We start from the raw sequence: 21,158 nt of genomic DNA, 5'->3' as shown, positions 1-21,158 counted from the left end.
GTTAGTGTACTTATCCTTTCTAGTAAGGTAACCGACCTGTATAATTACGAATAACCAAATAATAATTGTTAATAAAATGCCTATCTAATTCGTTATACTTGTAATACCTGTCAGATAGTGATGGATGAACTCACACTGTTTGAACACATTGAAGATGTTTCCAAGATAATAAATGGACCAATTTATAGTTGTGACATGAAGCTCGCTTGATTCCGAACAAAAAATAGCTTGCGCTGTACAAATAAATTCATCAATTAAATTATAATTGGTAGTGGAGAGTAGCGATATAATCAAAACCTTATAAGAAACAGGCAGACTTATATGCTGTATTATCCCATTTTCCTGGCCTGATAAACATATCCTATGCTGCATTTCTTTTTTCAATAAAATTATAATGCTTGTGGATAATATCATGGCTAAATCAATTCAATATAATATTTCGGTGAGAGTAAGAGCATCCTCAGGAAGGGTACGCCTGTTCATTTTCCAAGGAAGTTCACAGGTGCCAAAACTGTGAACACAACGTATTATTTAAACAAATCTCTATTAAAACAAAGTGAATCATAAATCAGAAGAATGTATGGCGTGTAGAAAGGAACATCACTACGTCTAATAAATAAAACCTCCTAAGGCTAACTTAATAACTGAAAACATTCTCACAATTTATTAGCATATTCAATTATAAACAGAAATATATTCCAAGACCTAGTGCCTAAAGTTGTGAAATGAACACATCATTTTCTTAAACGTAGTTTCCTTGTTTCTTAATAAGTTTACTGATAGAATTAAAGAATAGATATACATTTAATTGACCATTTTTTTAACCAAGCAACTATAATAATTAATTATTATTAAACGATAATTGATAATAATCAAAGAGTTGATTGCTATAGTTAGTTATTATAATATAATGATATAAACTTAAGACTAATTTTCTGTGTTAACATTCATTCATGCTGGTATTGGTTTTTAGTAAGGATTATCATGTTATACTTTTACCTAAAGTGTTTAAAACTTAAAATTTTGCGACCAAACAGTCAGTGTCAATATGGGTGGCAACCTACAGAACACATCTTATTAATGCTGTACTTATAAATAAATCAAATAAACCTTAGTTTAGAACCTATCACAATGCAAACTCATCTTAATCAGAACACACACAGCATCTAATCCTTGAAACATACTAGAGAGGCTGTTGACTTCATATATTTTGGATTTTCTTGGAAACAACAGAAACGACAGAGCAAAAACGTCCTCGTTATAGTGAGTTAATGTAATGCTTGTGGCTTCTTAAACTTTGACCATAAAAATGTTAATGTTCCACGTGCGGCCTTTAAGACGTCTCTGTAATGTGTAAGCCGTAACAAGTGTAACTACTTATACTTCCTATCCTTCCTTCCACTATTAACGAGATGCTGCGGTGCGTTTGGTAACGATCGTTTACAAGCAATATCCGATTCCATTTTATCTTACAACTGTCAAATATGTAATGTAATTTTTTATATCAATTAGACCGCTGTCTTAATTTATCTGATTATATCGCGAGTATTACAAAATGTAGTAATAATGTACTATATGTAGTAATGTATCTTTAACTTTACCTTATGGAAACATGGAGCCGAATCTATTATTTTAAGCTGGGATGACAGTCCGCAATGTCAGACACTTAGTATTAGGATGTTTTGATAAGTAGTGACTTGTATTACAAAACAGCAGTATGGACTGTTAGCGTTAGTTCTTTTTTTATAAATTTCTATCATATTCATCTAACTGGGTATCAAGATTGATTGAGATTGAAAAAACTACTTTATATCATGTAAATGTGTTTCTTACACAGGGGACCCTAAATTTAATTGAAAACCATCAACAAACATCCGGACTTTATAATGTGATCATTATGATTGTTCGTGTATCGGTCCACACAAAAGCGCTGAATCTGTTTCCTAATCATAGTTCAACGCAATTATCCTATAAAAAACTAATAAAAGGAATAATACAAAAACATTATTGTATTTCTAGATGTAACCTTGCAATATCAATCATTTGTAATATTGAATATCTGTATGTGGAAAGCTTAGGCAATAATCACCGAATTTTGGCACTCAGATAGAGTAATAATCTCGAAATTAAGGAAACTAGAAACGGATGATTTATGATAAATTTTCCTTAAATGCTTGATTAAATTTTAATCAAAACTTTTGATTACTAAATAAAGTAATATTCCTATTGTTGTACCATCTTGAATACTGTTTTTTCGATTCTAAAAATAAAATCGCGAGAAGTCTAGAATAAAAAAGCTGACCGATGAATCGTTCTGGTTGGTCGGTGGTTTTCCCAAAACTCGTTCTCTATGGGTTAGGCCACCTGGCTGACCTGTCTACACTATCGTTTGATCATGAGATATCCTAAACAAAGAATGCGTTTTTTGCCATTGCTTGTTTTTGCCTGGACTTATATTACAGCCTAGTTGTGCAACTGATATATCGTTCGTATTGTTACAAGATTTATGATATTTAAAACTGAAATATGTCTCGTAGTAAAATTATGGGTTTCACATTACATGCTCATTTTATAATGAAAACACTATTATGACTTTTATTATCTGCACATTTCTGTCATAAACGAAATAATATCCTCACATTATTCCAATTAAGAGCTTAATAGTTTGTTACACTTCTCAATCATCTTTTAATTAAGTACTTAAATCACGAACATTCTTATACATTTGTACCGCAGTTCAAGTAATATAAGAAGAGTATGCAGCGTACACGAAGCTCATACATTAAGGGATACTAATTAATAAGAACATTAAATCATTTGTCTTATAAACCTAAAATCAATAAAGCGATCTGTACCTGTTATAGTACCGAGTGCGTCAGGGCGGGCGGCTACGAACGCTTTGGTGCGCGTAAGTCCGCGTTGCGCCTGCGCTGTACTCCAATTTCACGAGGTGCGCTGACGCCGGCTCGTATAAAAGCCGCAGCGGTCGATCTGAATAATCATTCCCGCCACACACATCCAACGCAGATCATCACCTGCTCATCACATTTTATAAACACTAAAATGAAATCGGTAAGTGACCTAAGTCAATACAATCTAGGGTCATCGATTCAGTTCAATCACAAATATAATTATCAAATTTATTAATTAACAATTGTTCAACACTGCAACTTAACATTTAATTATTTATATTTCAAAATTAACAATAGCTTATTATTTTCACAAATCATTTAACTACACTTCTAATCTCCTCTTTCGATGTCATAGGTCACAACCATCTTTGTGACCAAGTTCTTTGTATCTAATATTAAATTAAATTTCTATTATACAATTGATTGACACAAAGTTCACAACAAACAGACAGTTCACGACGCTTTCCTCGACTTGCATACTTGCACTAACTGACTTGATAGACAACGCCTATACAATGCTCAATTATGTGATATACCTCATTTACATGATCATTCCTCACAAATGTATCTTGATTTAAAAACTTCCCACGTGTAGAAGAATATGAGAATACTTTTGTATTCCAAGTCTCAAAATAATGCATAATTCATCTAACTAACGTTTTTGTTAAGTTTGTAAATAGAACGTAATTACCCTAATACAATAACGGTAGATCTAATTAGAATTTTTAATAACATTTTGTTTATTTTGTCGTAGTACAAATGCTGTAGTCATTTAATTGAATACGATCAAAATTAGTTTCACAGACTTTTTTCCATGGCTCATTTGTGTTTACTTTGTGAAGCCGAAATTTCTTTTAATTACCATCAAACATTCTTTACAATATTAATCAAAGGCTTAACTTGTCCAATCTATGTTTACGCAACTGTTTGTTTAACATCAAGAGGTTTTATATAAACGTCGGGTGTAACATAAAACCCATAAAACACAATTTCCACAGGTTGTAACGCTCATCTATCACCTATAATGTGTCATTAAGATTCGTCACAAACTAAAACGTCAAGGCTTTAGAAACTTTGTGATATGAACATTCATTACGAAAGTCAAATCAAAAGAAGTGTTTCAAATATTTTGATCGTAAAAATGTAAATGACCTATTCTGTTGAAATGCAACTTCGCGATACATTTTGTAAACAAGGAAGCTTTGGATTTTGCAAAAAATATTTCTATTCAATTTCATCTAAGCCGTTTGAACTTGCCGATACTAAATGAATATAAAATGTCAGTAACACAATCATAAAAGACTCATTTGAAACACTTTAATGTTATTTTCAGTTTGTTGACGATAGAAAATGTGCTAATAACTTTTCTATTTTTGCAGTTCGTCGTTCTCTCCGCTCTCGTAGCTGTCGCGTGCGCAGCTCCCCAATTCCCGGGACAATACCAGCCGCAACCCCAATACCAGAACCAAGTCATCCCCATCGTTAGACAGTCGCAGGAAATCAACCCTGATGGCTCCTACCAATACAGGTAAATACTATTTAAATACGTAGGACTAGCCGTCCTACATACAAAGAGTAAAAAGAATAGATGTCATCACATGGATGTACAACTTCATACTGTACATACATAAAGTCGTAAGCTTCCAAATAAAGGTATTTCAGCCTACCCAGCTACCAAAAAAACAGCAAGTCGTTTATGCAAAATAAACTTTGTTCATGAGACAAAAGATTAATGGCCGCAAGCAGTGCAGCATGAATAATTGTATACAATAAATAAGTCTGGGCTGTCCTTAAATAAAAACGGTTGAAGCTGACGTTTCATAAAGTAACGATTCACCGTTCCCATAAACTACACGGTGCATGACCATACATAATTTGTACGAAACCAACACCTACTGCATGCCATAATGGTGCTGACATCATTAATGGTAATTAAGAGCAATAAAGCCCACCCTTGCATTTCCATTACCACTGGTCGTATGGCTGTCCCACTTATTGAGTGTTTTAAGAAATAATATAAAATCATTAGCATATTGATGAGCCTTAAATATTAATCCATATCAGTCAAGTTATTGTGAAAGAAGTTGCAGTGAGGTCATAACGGGCATTCCTTCAGTGTCGAAGATATTAAACGTAGAATTTGTGGGAGTCATCCGCGCAAGTGTTCACAGCCAAGCCCTGATTACGCAACAAATTCGCTCAGGTGTTATAACGTTGTATGAGTTCGTTGATATTTGTGATTCACCTACATGTTCTAGCAATACTTTATTAGCACAATATGTCAGATACCATCTATCAATTCTGTTACAAACTAAATTAGTTTTACGATGCAGATCAGCCTTACCGAGGACGTTTTCATCTCATAATGAGCAACTTGTTAAGCAATATTATTAATTTTGAATTAGATTAACCAGATGTGAGTTTAAAAAGGTGAACTTTCTAAAATTAATGACATAATGATTATGATAGATTTTTTGCAAATGTCAGTTTTAGTGTGTAACAAATGTATTATGCTGTTTTGATTTTGTAAAACAAAGGAGCTTACATGGCGTGCTATCAAAACATTCCCAAGAGCAACAGATTGACAGTGCATTAAGATTGCATGACCTGAAAATGCTTTAGAGAAGCATGTCATTAGATTTGATCTTTGAGAGTGGGACACCGCCGCCGCCAGCCATGGTTATTCTTGTTTGTTATATCCTGACATGATTTATGGCATACCTAGTAACAAAAAACCAAGCCTGCTAGGTCAAATCATAAATTAAACCGAATTTCTAACGCAATTTTGAAAATCTGATTAAACTTTAATAGCCTTCTCTTGTCAAAATAGCTGTTCATGCTTGCACAATATTTGCCATGATCGAATTTCAACTTGAAATAACTAGAATCCGCTCTTAGCATTATTATATCCTATTTGCTATAGATTTTTCCCATATTAAAGCACATCTTTGTATAAAACACGCTTAGTATTTAGATACCGGTTAAATAAATGCAATATTAAGTTACTATTAGACATGTATTAATGTCGGTTACCGACGTGATTAATTCCGGGCGTTGTTTACGTCTATTTGTTGCAATTTAATCCTGATGAATCACTATGATGTGCATTTGTTATTTTACTTTTTAGACAGAGTGTTGGAAGCAATAGATAATTCCTTTTTTTATAAAAAGACAACTCGTGTCGCTGGTACTTTTACAAACATACAAACAACGTGCACAAAGGACAACAAGACCCGAAACAATTATTAGTAGATCGCACCAATAATTGTTCAGCCTTAAACCACTTCACCACGGAGGCAGTCGAATCCCTCACTTTGGGAAAAAATACTCTAGTTTAGCAGTGAAATATTACTAACTGTTATTGTTAATTCTTAGCTACGAGACCGGCAATGGCATCGCTGCTCAGGAGCAGGGCTACCTCAAGAACGCTGGAGTGAAGGACGCTGAGGCTCAGGTCGCTCAGGGCTCATTCAGCTACACCTCCCCCGAGGGTGTCCCAATCTCTCTCTCCTACGTCGCTGACGAACAAGGTAAAGAACATTTTTATTAATTTACTTTAGTTCAAACTAAATAAGTGTTTTATTTATCTATAACATCGATTGTTTTCAGTTTTTTACTTGCCAAGAGCAGTCTTTTGTAATTGCTGAACATGTTTTAATGAAAATTTCTAGTAGGTCAATTATTCTACGCGACAGAATAATACCTAACAGCTGGTTGTTATAATACTGTGCTTCCATTAGTAGCATTAGATAAAAGAGGTCACTAGGAAATTAGAAAATTGGTGACATTATAATAGTAACATAAATTCTTAAACAATAAGCTTTTACTCGAACTCGAATAGTTGGCATAACTATTTCAATTGCAGCCAACATTTCCATTGCGACATTCTCAAATGTCACAACAACATGTTTTCTTTAAAGATATAATTAAATTAGCCATTAAAACTAAGAGTTTGTAGCTCGTTTACTATACATGGTGATGTTTTAGTACTGTTTGATTATACAGGTTGTAAGTCACAGCAAGATTTATATTTTTTTGTACTCGTATGTGTCTCTTCACGCATTTAAGTCCTTTCTTGTCAATATTTAAAGCTGCCATTTGCCAGATACTGTTGTTATACTAAAAATGTTTGAAAAAAATATGACTGAACTTAATCTTTTAATTTCACACTCCGTGCCTTTAACCAGAACACTTAATGGCCTATTAACGTAACAATAAGTATAATCTGTAAAATTATGTGTATGTGCTCATAAGTACTACGCTTGTAATAAAGTAAGCATCACAAGATTACTCATTACGATAACAATCGTAAATCGTAATCTTTTAAATCTCAGTTGTTATAAATTTAATGATCATACTGTTACTGAATGTATGTAATCCAAATTACCGCGTGCCACAGTTTTGTGCATAATTAAATCTATACTAATATTATAAAGCTGAAGAGTTTGTTTGTTTGATTGTTTGTTTGTTTGTTTGTTTGTTTGAACGCGCTAATCTCGGGAACTACTGGTCCGATTTGAAAAATTCTTTCAGTGTTAGATAGCCCATTTATCGAGGAAGGCTATAGGCTATATATCATCACGCTACGGCCAATAGGAGCAGAGTACCAGTGAAAAGTGTTACAAAAACAGGGAAAAATATGATTCTTTCATGTGACGCAAGCGAAGTTGCGCGGGTCAGCTAGTTAAATAATAACCTTCGTTGTTACACTACGACTATTAAGTAATAAGATTATACTTTGAGCAAAAAATAGCCACCACAAACACGGTTTCACATGCTAACAATTAAAAATAAACCGAGATCTTTTCACTGCTAGCAAGACTTCGGGCAATATACTAATTGAATTCTTATTTACAGGTTTCCGCCCCGAAGGTGCTCACCTCCCCACCCCTCCCCCCATCCCTGAGGCCATCCTCCGCGCTCTCCAGTACATCGAGTCCAAGCCTCAACAAGCTCAGCCCGTCTACCAACAACAGCCCGCCTACCAGCAACAGTCTGCCTTCCAACAACAACCTTTCGGCCAAGCCTTCCGCGGTTAAACCCACCAACTCCATCAAAAGCCATACTTGACCACATCGAAAGATACTCATCGCACGCTTGTACCTATCACGATTATATTTAAGATGTACACGTAGTATAAGTATCTATAACGATTGTTACTGTGATTTATTTTATTTGTAAGACATTTATAAGATTGATAAGTAAAGAAAAATATAATTATTTTGTTGTTTTATTCCATTAAAAATTCATCCTATTCTATTAAGTTAGTTAAACACAAAATATGTCGTTACAGCTCAAAAACTGTAATGAATTGATACAAAAGTAAGTGAATGATGGAGTAAATATTCAAATACATTGACAGCAATAACAATAACAAGACCATTACTCCCAGTACCTTTTATTACTTAAAATTGTATCTTTAGAGTTTTGCACTTTAAGGGTCAAATGTAACCATCGCTTGAATAAACTCCCGGTTTATCTTTACCTTGTTCAAAAGATCAAAACGATTACTTATTAAAGTCAGTAAATCATAACGTCTAAGATTGCAATACTTGCGAGGCTTATTCAAGCGCCCTGAAATAGACCCGCACCTTTTAGGAAATTACTGCATCAATTCAATATATTATACAGCTACGTGTTTTTGTGCTATGTCGAATGCAATAATACTTTAGGATTTATTAACCAAACTATGGTTGTTTTAATGGAAAATAATATGCAATATACAGGAATTCAAATAAAACGATAATTTCCTTCGAAGTCGGAAAATCGCATTTATTTTACAGATGATGAAGTACGTGGCGTATATTTAGTCCAAATATTGTATTGTAAAGCGTATTTCATTCAACTAGAAATCCCAAACATACAACCAAAAAGTTACATCTTCGGACTGGTTCCTTAGCTATATTCGAACACTATCTACAATAAAGGGTGCAAGCCATAAATCAAGCCTAACTGCTCTCTGCTCACCTTAACATAATATCCTATAATTTAAATTAATAGGTCCAGTTGTAGGTGACATGCAACGTAATACAAATTAGCTTGGCCCGAGCGAACTTACACGAGTGAATCGACACGACCTACTAAGAATGAAGTTGTCACATATATCTCCATAACAAATAAATCATTCGGTAATCTCTAAACATAGTTGACCAATGTATCTATTCGTGTTTATAAGCTGTGACTGGCTTTTGATAAACTTCCAATTATGCAACGCGTTGTATCTGTTTATCGTGTATTTATTGAGTTTGCATATTATTTTATAAGATACTTTGATGATCCATCCAATGCATTAAGTATATGTAGTTCTACGAAATATAAGAACGTACACAGATTGTAGCAGCAAGTCAATTTTGCCTGCTGGCTCTGCAAATATCTGAGAACATACATATTAAACTATCGTACCTACTCTTTTGAACCAGTAACACTGCAAATCTCGATCAAGATAGTTTTGCAAACTCGCAATACTTTTCGTTTTGTGCAAGTTTTGAAAACCATAAGATGTTCAAGTATGTATTTAAATTTTATGCATCGGTTAATTTTCACCATAAATTAACGGACGAAATAAGTTACTGTTATCAACCATACGTCGTTATATTCATAAGGAATACCGCGTTTATTAGCAAATTACTGAATACATGCCAAATTAATAAACAAGATTAACAATATTCAACTCCAATTTACAAACACTTAGCCACCTCATCTTAAATAAATAATAATAACCTAAGCGTGGGCTAATAAGCCTTACATTCAGCTTAACTAGACCAAGCATATGACTATTACACATGAATTTAAATAAGCTTGTTTATATTCACTTATATTGGTAAATAAATACGCCTTCATCCTCATACGTTGCTTATTTTAGAGCTCGGATGCAAGTTTCCTTGCCAAACCATTCGAAGAAAATGCGAAATTAAATAATATTTTGCAAGTGTAACTCCAATTACAGATGTAGAAATTCTTATCCTGTATGGTATAATCCGTATACTATCAAAACTTTGTACGTAACACACGGATATTTCTGCAAACGTCCTGATTTTCCAGTAATATATATAATAAATAATAATATAAACGATTTGTTTACATATAAAATAGATAAAATCACGCCCTTTTCGCATTAGGTTGGGAATAGACTGAATAATTATGTACAAATGTTGACGTAGTAAAGCACTAGTATTCAGCTGCATCCGGTGAGACTGGAAGCCGACTCCAACATAGTTTGGAAGAAAGGCAACGCTGATGTTATGTATATATGTTACTGTAAAAGCCCGAACGGTGGTAAATCCTAAGATTTTCCGGTATAACCTAAGATTTACCAACTCGCAATGGTAAAAGTCCGAACAATTATTTTATTTCGAACTTTTACCTATATTCAATTGATGATGTCGAGATGTCGCCGGAGCCCCGCTTCGCGGGGCTCCTCCTACTGGGTGGTTAAAAAAAAATAACCACGAAGGCTAAGGTGGGAGCTTCGCTTCGCTCGCTCCCACCTTAGCCTTCTAACCTAACCTACCCATGTCGCTGTGCCCAAAACTCCTTCTTTATAACTATGTCACAGTATATAATTATACCGTGAAATAGTTATTAACATAGTTATGAAGGAGGATTTTTTTATATACCGTAACATAGTTTTTAAACTCCGGCTTGTTCGGACTTTTACCATTGAGAGTTGGTAAATCTTAGGTTTTACCGGAAAATCTTAGGATTTGCCACAGTTCGGGCTTTTACAGTAACATATATATGTCATATTATGTACAAAGGTTGATATTGTAATAACAATTACAATTACAAAAACAAATTAATTATTAAAACAATATTATACCAAATTATTAAAAGAACGCGATATATTCGCGTACCTTCTTATTTAACTTAACCTTAAATTATTTAGTATTAATAGAATTACGAAACACATCAATTTTGATACCGTCTGTAGATGCATTGACCTTATTAACATCAAATTTAGATAATGCAACCTCTTTACAACAGGCTTATTTGTTAAAACATTATACAAATGCACGAAATGCTAATTTTCTTAAGTGATTGATGCAAAATCCGTTCGCTTACGACAAACTACGTGTTTACTGAGTTATCTGATATAACAAATTGCTTATTTCTGTAGAAAATTAATGTTACACTTGGTCGTTTTGAATTGATAAATCTGGATGCATATTGAAATAGTGTTAAACATTATGTATTTAAGTGGGACTTCGGGCAAACACCCGCGATTAACAGCTTTATATAAAACATTGATTGTGTTTCATCATATTGATGGAAATGGAAAATATCTAAAAATGGCATGTAGCTTCGGAGATAGACAACTATTTATCTATTTGTAATTTATATTCAACGAAATATAGTTTTGTTGGATCCAATCTTTGATATTCGGGTGCAGAATTGTGCCGTAGCAACAACCTCATAATTATATTACCAAACTTAAGTTTGGTGCGTGCAGTGCCATCTATGTTTACAAGCATATATTAGTTATAGAGCTGCTTACGCTTCTCTTAACGCGAGAAGCCTCACGCCATGTGTACAATCTCTGAAAGTAAGCAACCTTCGCATAGCGGAAAAAAACTATTAAGCCTTAAATACAAAAATCGATGTTGTTGCAGCCAGATACCACTAGATGGCAGTATTAACAATGTACAAAAATATATATTTCTCTTTTTCTTTTTCCAAGACATTTATTATTTTTCGTTTTAAATGAGCATGACATTTCATTAGTTTTTTTGTATTATTATTCTTTAGTGAATAAAAATACTTAATGACTTTAATTAATATATTTAAATCAGTTTTGATTTGTATTATAAGATTGAAATTAGAAACTATTGCATATATGTCCCACTCCACGAAAATGAAAACTATTGCGACATTTTCACTACTCACACTATCTGAAATCAAGATTTAATCTAACGCAATAATCACATAGTATCAATAGCTGGCATAATAAACGCACAACATCTAAGATTAGATGGTTGAAGACAGCATAATTACCGTATACAATAATTGATACCCTTTATAAGAGGTGAGTGTGCAATACTAACGTCCAACCCAATCATGGGACGCATTCACCGGCGGCTCGGTTACCTTTGGTCCGGAGTCTCATCTGTCAACTTACATAACCGATGAAATCTTCACCTTACTAAGCTCTAACAAAACGTGATGTCGACATGTTATGTGACACATCATAAATCAATTGTTGGACTTATGTTAAACAATGACACCAGTACCTCGATTCTGTACAACTATCGAGTACCGACAACCGGCTAGCTATCGAAATTTTGACATTTATAATGTACTGCCAAAATGTTTCCTACGACACACGCCAGAGGCGCTGATCAGATTTTCATACAAAATTTCTCGATGACAGTTCGGTTGTCGGTAGTCGATAGTAGTAGAGAATCGAGGCACTGAACTTTAGTAGTATTGTTATGTCATTAATTGGGACTCACAGTCATCAATGATAGCCGCGATTTTATCATTCGTTTCTGCAATATGTGATTGGATTTTGGATCGTAATTATGTATTGTTCCTGCCTTTCTTCCTTGCCTTTGTTGGCATTACTATTGCAAAACTAACAAAGGTACGATTACATAAATGTGTGCAGATGTCCTTAATAGTGTTGGGTTGAACTACATAGATGTTCACCGCATAAAGGTACAGATTTTTCGGTCCAATTATTTCCTAAAAAAATACGATTTCATATCACCACGTGTACAATAAGTACAACTTAATTAGCAGGTATCATAAGACAGACCTTTGACCCCGTCTAACTCGAGGTAACGTAGCAAATATTTATAGGCAACAAATATTTAAAGAAATATGGTGATATTGGATTACAACGTAATATATTTGTTTTCTATGATTTTATCAATATTCATAAATTACAATACATTTAATAAAATAGGCTGTTAAAAGCCTAATTGGTATGCGTAAATTAGAGTAGGTACCTAATTTTAAGTGTCCCGGCTCTTGTAACTTGTGCCTAACGTTTTTAACATTTTTAAATCATGACCCTAAGTGTTTTGTAAAAATGCATGATACACGGAAGTAGGTACATGAGTGCAAACACGCTCCTTATCATGTCATCAATGAGTCTGGGTGGAAAACCAGATATTCACTTTGACCTTAGAGGTTGAAAGAGATGAGACGAATGCTGCATTTAATGCCTAATACAAAAACTTCACGTAATACCTACGATACAAAAATGCCTCAAATATCTTAAGTTTTATTGTATTTTTAAAGGATTATTACTAATCCATCTTTTTTATGTAACAAATTATAATATTTCTAGACGAATTATAGAAGTCTAATTAGGGATATAAATTTGAAAACTTCCATTTAAGGTTAACAAACTTTTAAATAATTTTAAATTATACGAAACCTGTCTAACACATAATATGATATTACCATTTTATTGCGCGGCCTTTGACACGGCTTTCTTTGGTATTTTTTTATATTTAATTAGGTAAAAACCTTTTTGTATAAGTAACTGGTCAATCTAGTCCCAGACGATGAGCATCCTTAATGTGTCTGGCTATATACTTATAAAAAATAATATTTACGAGTATAACAAGCGCTTTATTTATCTACAGAAAACTATATAATAAGCTGAGGGTTATCAAATTGTGTATTTCATATTTGAGTTTGAATGTGAGTATGAGGCTTTGTGAAGGCAATTTTAAAGCAACATATTATATGTATATAATATTATGTACATCACATTAAATAACAGTGTTTTGTTCATAGATCGAAAAATTCAGCTTTAAAATGCATCGTTTCATCGTTCTGTGTGCCCTCTTGGCGCTTACTGTTGCTGCGGTACTACCTGAGGATAAAAATGCGGAAATCGTCAAGTACGAGAGCTCCAATGACGGTGCAGGCAATTATAAGTTCACGTAAGTATATTTTCAGCTTATCAACTAAAATTAATATTGATAATTTATAGTACCTTTTTAGAGCTTGCCGTGTGGTAAGAAATGTGTTAACCCAAATTCGTACCACCAGATTTTGCTCTTTCCAATAATAATGAGACAATATGGTATTCATAATGTAATAGATAAGTAGTTTTTAATGTGTTCGAATTTAGAACGAAATAACTAGCAGTTAAAAGTCGTGACCTCTAGGAAATCCAACCTTCTCATTAAAGAAAGAATTTTCCGTACAAGTTGAAGTTCTGTAGTGTTTGGTCTACTTAGGTCATTACTACTCAAGCAACCGGTGGGTGCAAGGATTCTAAACCAGACTTTCTGTTCACACCAAGGCCATATTGCTACTTAATTATAACAGTTCTTTTAAATGTGCCTTTTTTCTTTTTGCAGTTACGAGACCTCAAATGGTATAACTCGTCAAGAAGTCGGCCACTTGGTGAACGCCGGCACAGAAGATGAGCACATGGTGGTTGAAGGATCCTACTCTTACACAGACGTGGAAGGAAAACTCGTGGTCATTAGGTACACAGCTGATGAAAACGGTTATCAAGTCAGTCAGCCAGAACAGCCTATTGTAAGTATTTAGATATTAGACATTAGAGCTCTTTGATTATCTTGTTATATTAGCTGATGTTCGCAATTCCGTTCATGTGTGCTGTGTAATTCAGCTAAATTATAATTTAGATCTGCAGCTATGTACGGTTTAGCCATGAAAGCCTATTAAGCGTTAAAAGACTTACGCATTTATAATACTAGCCGCCTTCTAGCGGCCGTATTCGGTATCGTTAAAGCATATAATATCACGTACCTAAACTACATCAATTTGATGGCTTGAATTTTCCATATTTTTTCTTGACTTTATAAATTCTTAAAACATTATTTGTGTTTACAAACACGATGAAAATAAATGAAGAATCAAGGGTAACATAATCACAATTACCTTTCTATACGGTCAATTGTTTATAATGCGATGATTTGCCGCACTGAATTATGCCTATGCTGTGATGCAAGGAATCTTGAACCGTCCTTACAAACTGTTTTGATTTTTACATATCGTCGCTTAGGTAACAATACCGCGCAAGTTAAATTTGACATGTTTCCAGGAGAGATAAAAAACTGATTATTATCTTTGAAATACTTCTGACATGTGTACTGAATACATAAATAGGTAGATATTAAGTTCGTTCAAGATTGGACAATTTAAAAAAAAATCTAACATCATTCGATGCGCGCTGACAAAATCTATCCAATGAAGTATAAAACGTCATATGACCAATTTTCGACTTACGCGGTATTGTTACCTAAGCGACGATATGGTGAAATAAGTACAAAATGATATATTAAAAGTAGCACATATTAGCACAAATAACAAAAATATCAGCAAGATAAGCTAATGATGAGTATTTGATTTATCAAAGTTGTGGTATTAACTAATTTGTTTCTCTAAATTTCAGCAAGTCGTGAGCGGCGTTTCAGCGAATGTGGTGGCATCTTTATTAGGAAAGTGAAAAAAACATGCAGCCGGGACTACAAAACTGTGCTAATAAACAATAAGGATTACTTAATAAATACACCAATCTGAAAAATACTATTTAGTCTCATTCACATACTTTAAATTACCAAAAGAAAATGCGTAGAGTAGTCAATCCTTATTCAAAAATACAATCTTTGTGATGATTTGTACGAAGAGTATATTCTAAAGCCTACACAGACATAGGCCTGGCATGAGCTAGTATAAACATGAATCCGTCGTGTCTATTAAACGGTAATAAAGGTTTTTGTCCTAGATTTCCGAGAACCGGCTAGTTTTATTTGCAGGACAATAAAGATAAAGTTCAAGGGCAACCTCCCTTCGCAGAACAAAGATTATACTCGCGATAGTGTCACATTGTTTACAGCGAGTGTAACGAGTGCCAACTTACCTAGCTAACTTACTTAAAACAAGGGCCAGTTTCAACTTAATGAGTAGGTGACGGATATCTGATAGATAAAATGACAGTAAACGTATTTTTTTTCTTTAGCCTGTTTGAGTGTCCCATTGTTGGGCAAAGGCCTCCCCCTCCCCACCAAATAGACGGCAAGATCAGACCAGTCCTTTTTCAAATGCATAATGTATAAAATGCAAATCGAGTTGAATTTTATTTTGTAGAAATAACAACAACTTGTTATTTCTACAAAATACCCCGGCTAGGCTAAAACGCCCGTGTTAAAAGCATATGTTCAGATTGGAAGAACATTGTAGTTATATCCGCACCCACGATCTGTCCATGACGATTTAACAATTGGGCTACCACCGTTTCGAATTTTAAACAAGGATTACCGGTAAACTGTAACGAAACAACTATACTGGCAGCGATTATCTTACACAAATACTTTCTATGAACAAGAGTGAAGAAATAATTTATGCATGACTTCTAAGAAAATCTACAGAAAGTTTGTTGAAAAGTGAAACTGTAAAAATGACACCAATACTACAGAACTATACACTGCTACAGAATTTATTGAAGAGAAGTATTAGTATGTTTGGATAGGAATAATTTATAATTGAATTAAGTGCTCTATAAAATGTAAGTATCTGTATCGAAATGGTCAGTTAACTTTACCAAAGACATTTACTTAAATGATCTTTTACGACTATGAGTGCTTAAAAATATTTACGAGAATAATACGAGCTATAATTATCTTCAAAGAACTATATAATAAGCAGGAGGTTTTCAAACCGCGGTTATTTGTGTTCGAATGTGAGTACGAAAATTGCCTCGAGAATATTTTCTTGAATATTTTATTTCGAGGTTATGTTACAAAAAGCCTATTACATTTAATTTTTGGTTGGTGAGCTGTAACAAAATGTATCGTGTCATTGTTTTGTGTGGACTGTTATCACTCGCTGCAACTGCAGCCATACCGGACGAATCTCAGGCGAAAATAGTGAAATATGAAAGTTCCAATGATGGATCCGGGAACTATAGATTCAGGTATGTAAACAAAACATATTTTGTTTATCAGATATAATAAATTAGTAGCATACTATTGAAATATTTTTTGACAATAGTTAAAACCGAAGTAAGGATAAATGTTTGCATCTGAGCCCAATGCTACGTAACGTAATAATATCTATTGAATTTATGCAAAATCGTTGTATGTTTAAACTATAATTATGTAATGAAAAAATGATAACTTAGATTTTCTTGTGATTTTAGCTAGACTAGTCCTATCCTGGCTCTTTCACTCTTATCTTATAAAACAGCAATGCATTTCTAACGATATTACAGTATACACTTTTCCTTATTACAGTTTTGAAACTTCCAACGGTATAAGTCGTGAAGAAATTGGACACCTAGAGAACGTTGGTCAAGAAGATGAACATTTAGTCGTCGAAGGCTCTTATACTTACACAGACGTTGAAGGAAAACTAGTGGTCGTGAGATATACCGCTGATAAGAATGGCTATCGTGTTGAACCGCCTCAATTAGTACCTGTAAGTAATCTAAACCAGTACCACGTACGTTCTTAGGGCTAAGGGCGGATTTCGCAGCTTTTGAATGAGTAGCAGTTAAACTTTTCTCTATTTAAAGTGACACCAAATGTATAAAAAACACAGTTTTCCTAATAAACTACATACTTAATCAGAAATGGTGAAAGAGACCTTGAATTATTTTTAAAAGGGAGGAATTAAGATGTACTATACCTATTTGTTTTGTCGATATCCTGTCCGAAGAGCAGTTTTATTACATAGGATTAATGTGTATAAACAAATAAATGTTTTACGCATCTGGTTAAATCCTACGTTCGTCGTTTGTATGTTTTTAAAGTTGCCCCTAAGACAAGACCAGTTTCTTAAGAATCGATCTTTAAAAAACTATCTAACTTCATGTTAATAACAAATCTAATAATTGTTTTGCAAAAAATATTTGTATGTTTCTGTTATAGTAAAACGTTTTAATTTTTTGCACCGTTCTTTAAGAGATTTTTAATTCCTTTGCAATTTAGTCGTAAACATGTTTACTAATACAAACTATTAAAACATTCTTATGTACCTATTTACGGAACGAATTTTATTTTGATCTCTCAGTGGCCAGTTGTTTAATTTATTTTAATCTGTGACAGCCTAAAATTATACTACTTTTATGTATCGAGTTATTCCTTCAATACTTACTTATATTTTTCTTTATTTCAGCAAGTCGTGTACAGCCTACCACCGAGCGTCACAGCAACTTTATTAGGAAAGTGAAAAAAAAATACAACATGAACCAAAAATAAACTTGTTATTTATTCGATTTAAATATAATTTTAATTCAAACCTGCAACCCTTAATAAGAGCATTCATTAGCCCCACATTTCATTGTCTATTTATATCTCCTAAATAATATTGTTAATTATAATTGTTTATTATAATAATATTGGCGGGTTTATTACAAACTGCGGGATATAAAAGCCTCTGTAGCCTATCCTATACTTTTTTTTGTTACGTTCTTTTTATTCTTAAAACATATATCTATTATATGCAACCAGTTACAATGTGACTTTGAACTTCATGGCCTCGTTCTTAATCTATTGTAAATTATAACTCGTCACAATGCGTGACTCTACACTGACCGATTGTCTCAAGTTCATTAGCAATTAATGCACTAACTTATACAGTTATTTCCATAAAATTGACAACTTTTGTTCAATAAATTTATACGATATGAAATAACGCGATTTCCTTTTCAAAGGCGTTTATATAAACTAAAAGATTTTGTATACAGAAAGTATGTTTTATTTTTTCATAAAAACGAAAAATAGAAAGTAGTGTATACGAAACAGCAACAAAATATTATTATAGTAAATTTTATCTTCCAGATTCAAGTAAAGTAAATACACGGTCTTCGGTAGCGATAAATTGTAAAGATGCAAACAGTTGCTAGGACTAAAATAAGTAGGCGGCAGAGTACGAACTAAGAAAACGTTTTAAGAGTACGAATTATGAAAATAACCCTTATTTTCTTATAACATTTCGCCTGTTTTTGCTTTGAACTTTATCGCCTAGGACTTGAATAGAACAAAGGGGTAAAATAATTAAGGTTCTATGCCTTATTAAGAAACTTTTTAGGTATTGAAAGATAAAATGAAAACAAAAATGGAATATGAGTTTAAAATTTACTTTTTTTAATGTTACGATCATTATGTCATATACTGTATGACCTTCATTGACAGAGAAAGTAAAGTTCAAGGCAGGTGATAGCCGTGACTAATAGTTATTACGTGTAGGCTTTTGACAATACTCTGCGTTGACATGAACAAAGTAGGAGTAGCAATTGGTTGACGGTGTGTAGCACTCAGCATATTTGAATTCGGTAGGTCGTTTTCACCTAATTCTATCGTTTATATATGTATATCTGGCTAATATAATGGATGTATTTTATCATTAGTGAACTGTTAATACGTAAGTAATAAAAATGATATATTTTCCGCAACTTGGTAAGAATTATTTGTAACAAATATTTGCAATGCCTCTTCATATCACTGGTTTATAACACAAATTGTTAGTGTATTTGTACTGTGTTTAGTCGAGAAAATCTTGGCAAAATTAACAAACGTTTTATTTCAATTAAACCTAGAGTTAACTTAATGGTGGTACAGGTTGGGCAAAAGCATTTCCACATGTATTTTATTCTGGCTACTTATTGGTGTAGGCTTGGCAATTTTATATAATATGTATAAAATTTTACAAAATTGCTAATAGATATTCAATCAAGGTAAATTGAACCGAAACTCAAATGTTAGCCATGATGTTGGTTTCATATATTTTTTAATCTCGTGGTCGAGAATTGCTATTTCAGCGTTATGATTCTGCCAATAAATAGTCTTAATGTCTTTTAGTAAACATAAAAAACTAATTTATGAGATTCAATCGCGCTATAATAACTTCTGTGTAGTATATAATAAGCAAGAGGCTTCAAAATAATATAATTTAAGTTTGATAGCGGCATGACCATAACGCTAGCTTAAAATTTTGATAGATTCATTTTAATCTTTTGATATATGAACAGAGCAAATTGATTTCTTTTTTTCAAATTGATCCTTGAGTTTCTTGAGATTCTTCCGCTTCTGTGTTTTTAAAATTAGTCTAAATGAAAATGAGCTACATAATAGTCGCGTGTGCTCTCTTCTCGCTAGCCACTGCTGGCGTTATACCTGAAGATGCTCAGGCAGAAATAGTCAGTTACGATAATACAAATGATGGAAATGGAAACTACAGATTCAGGTACAACTCAAAACATTTTTTCTCAATTAACCAGTGATATGCATTATCAACATAACGCTCTCTGATTCTTAATTAAACATTGCATTAGGCATATTTCTATTTCAAAGCCATTAACATTTTATCTTAATAATCAAGATATTTGCATAAATGTTTAATGAAAAAAACGTGTGAAATATGCTTTAGCAACTGTCGTTATAATTGCAGCTTTGTAACATCAAATGGTATAACTCGTGAGGAAACCGGGCGGCTGGTGAACATCGGGTTAGATGACGAACATATCGAGGTGGAAGGTTCATACACATACACTGATACTGAGGGCAAGCAAGTTGTTGTAAGGTACACTGCTGATGAAAATGGATACCAGGTTCTCGATCAAGATTTATCTGGAAAACCCCCGTTCCCGTTCGTGCCGCCTTCTTTCGCTGTAAGTTTTGAAGATTTTTTTATTAAAATTTAAATGGTTTTATTAGATTTGTTTTGAAATTTGTAAAACAATTTGTAATTTTGTTTATTTGAGTAATATAGTTCGTGTATTAATCGTTAACTAATGGTGCGGAGCGCTCAATTTTTTTATGTGCTGGGCTCCCCAAAAACGATTTTTATTAATTATTGGTTATAATCAGTACAATTTCAAATACAATCCAAAGTTTAAAAATATATGCCATGTGTTTTCGCAATAGTGTTACAATATTGATTATGGGAAATATTAGGGTTTCCGTATATTTTCTCAGATTTTTTACATAGTGTTTCTTCGTATTATTGTTTCAGGCACCTGGAATAAACCCAAATGTAGTAGCCAGCTTATTAGGTTAAGTCGGACAAATCGAAACCAAAACAAAAATAAATTTTAAATAAAATGTTGAACAGTTTTTATATTCTTTCATTACCTATTGTGTAGTTAACAATAATGAATTAATGTATGTTTCTTTTTCTTTCATATTCAAAAAGCCTTGACCTATAAAACTAAAGATTCGAGGAGTTGAACAAAATAATTTTAGAAATCATAGAGATATGGTAATTACTAGACAACCTTGACAAACACAAAATCATATTCCCAAAACAAAGGCTGAT

The 21,158-nt window shown here is 33.2% G+C and overlaps 4 protein-coding genes across 4 annotated transcripts; all 4 read left to right on the top strand.

Moving 5' to 3' along the window:
- Positions 1 to 2,930: 2,930 nt before the first annotated feature.
- Positions 2,931 to 8,132, top strand: LOC142972965 (endocuticle structural glycoprotein SgAbd-2-like). Its single transcript, XM_076114432.1, has 4 exons — positions 2,931 to 3,072; positions 4,292 to 4,440; positions 6,288 to 6,442; positions 7,770 to 8,132. The coding sequence occupies exons 1-4, from the start codon at positions 3,064 to 3,066 to the stop codon at positions 7,949 to 7,951; spliced, it is 495 nt and encodes a 164-aa protein (XP_075970547.1). The 5' UTR covers positions 2,931 to 3,063; the 3' UTR covers positions 7,952 to 8,132.
- Positions 8,133 to 13,650: 5,518 nt separating this feature from the next.
- LOC142973358 (endocuticle structural glycoprotein ABD-5-like) lies at positions 13,651 to 15,443 on the top strand. Its single transcript, XM_076115010.1, has 3 exons — positions 13,651 to 13,807; positions 14,231 to 14,414; positions 15,295 to 15,443. Exons 1-3 carry the CDS (start codon positions 13,680 to 13,682, stop codon positions 15,346 to 15,348), a joined length of 366 nt encoding a protein of 121 aa, XP_075971125.1. The 5' UTR covers positions 13,651 to 13,679; the 3' UTR covers positions 15,349 to 15,443.
- A 1,144-nt stretch (positions 15,444 to 16,587) lies between these two features.
- Positions 16,588 to 18,115, top strand: LOC142973357 (endocuticle structural glycoprotein ABD-5-like). Its single transcript, XM_076115009.1, has 3 exons — positions 16,588 to 16,815; positions 17,135 to 17,318; positions 18,018 to 18,115. Exons 1-3 carry the CDS (start codon positions 16,688 to 16,690, stop codon positions 18,069 to 18,071), a joined length of 366 nt encoding a protein of 121 aa, XP_075971124.1. The 5' UTR covers positions 16,588 to 16,687; the 3' UTR covers positions 18,072 to 18,115.
- A 1,696-nt stretch (positions 18,116 to 19,811) lies between these two features.
- Positions 19,812 to 20,956, top strand: LOC142972963 (endocuticle structural glycoprotein SgAbd-5-like). Its single transcript, XM_076114429.1, has 3 exons — positions 19,812 to 20,087; positions 20,292 to 20,511; positions 20,856 to 20,956. The coding sequence occupies exons 1-3, from the start codon at positions 19,954 to 19,956 to the stop codon at positions 20,898 to 20,900; spliced, it is 399 nt and encodes a 132-aa protein (XP_075970544.1). The 5' UTR covers positions 19,812 to 19,953; the 3' UTR covers positions 20,901 to 20,956.
- Positions 20,957 to 21,158: the final 202 nt, after the last annotated feature.

Source organism: Anticarsia gemmatalis, chromosome 5 (genome assembly GCF_050436995.1).
Source record: "Anticarsia gemmatalis isolate Benzon Research Colony breed Stoneville strain chromosome 5, ilAntGemm2 primary, whole genome shotgun sequence".
Lineage (NCBI taxonomy): Eukaryota > Metazoa > Arthropoda > Insecta > Lepidoptera > Erebidae > Anticarsia > Anticarsia gemmatalis.
Note: the sequence above shows the minus strand (reverse complement) of the source record. Positions and strands in the feature narration are given on the sequence as shown.

Coding starts and splice junctions, on each gene's coding strand:
- LOC142972965 (XM_076114432.1), top strand. Junction 4,441..6,287: donor GATGGCTCCTACCAATACAG/GTAAATACTATT, acceptor GTTAATTCTTAG/CTACGAGACCGGCAATGGCA. Junction 6,443..7,769: donor CTACGTCGCTGACGAACAAG/GTAAAGAACATT, acceptor TCTTATTTACAG/GTTTCCGCCCCGAAGGTGCT.
- LOC142973358 (XM_076115010.1), top strand. CDS start 13,680: ATGCATCGTTTCATCGTTCTGTGTGCCCTCTTGGCGCTTACTGTTGCT. Junction 13,808..14,230: donor GCAGGCAATTATAAGTTCAC/GTAAGTATATTT, acceptor TTCTTTTTGCAG/TTACGAGACCTCAAATGGTA. Junction 14,415..15,294: donor GTCAGCCAGAACAGCCTATT/GTAAGTATTTAG, acceptor TCTAAATTTCAG/CAAGTCGTGAGCGGCGTTTC.
- LOC142973357 (XM_076115009.1), top strand. CDS start 16,688: ATGTATCGTGTCATTGTTTTGTGTGGACTGTTATCACTCGCTGCAACT. Junction 16,816..17,134: donor TCCGGGAACTATAGATTCAG/GTATGTAAACAA, acceptor TCCTTATTACAG/TTTTGAAACTTCCAACGGTA. Junction 17,319..18,017: donor AACCGCCTCAATTAGTACCT/GTAAGTAATCTA, acceptor TCTTTATTTCAG/CAAGTCGTGTACAGCCTACC.
- LOC142972963 (XM_076114429.1), top strand. CDS start 19,954: ATGAAAATGAGCTACATAATAGTCGCGTGTGCTCTCTTCTCGCTAGCC. Junction 20,088..20,291: donor AATGGAAACTACAGATTCAG/GTACAACTCAAA, acceptor TTATAATTGCAG/CTTTGTAACATCAAATGGTA. Junction 20,512..20,855: donor TCGTGCCGCCTTCTTTCGCT/GTAAGTTTTGAA, acceptor TTATTGTTTCAG/GCACCTGGAATAAACCCAAA.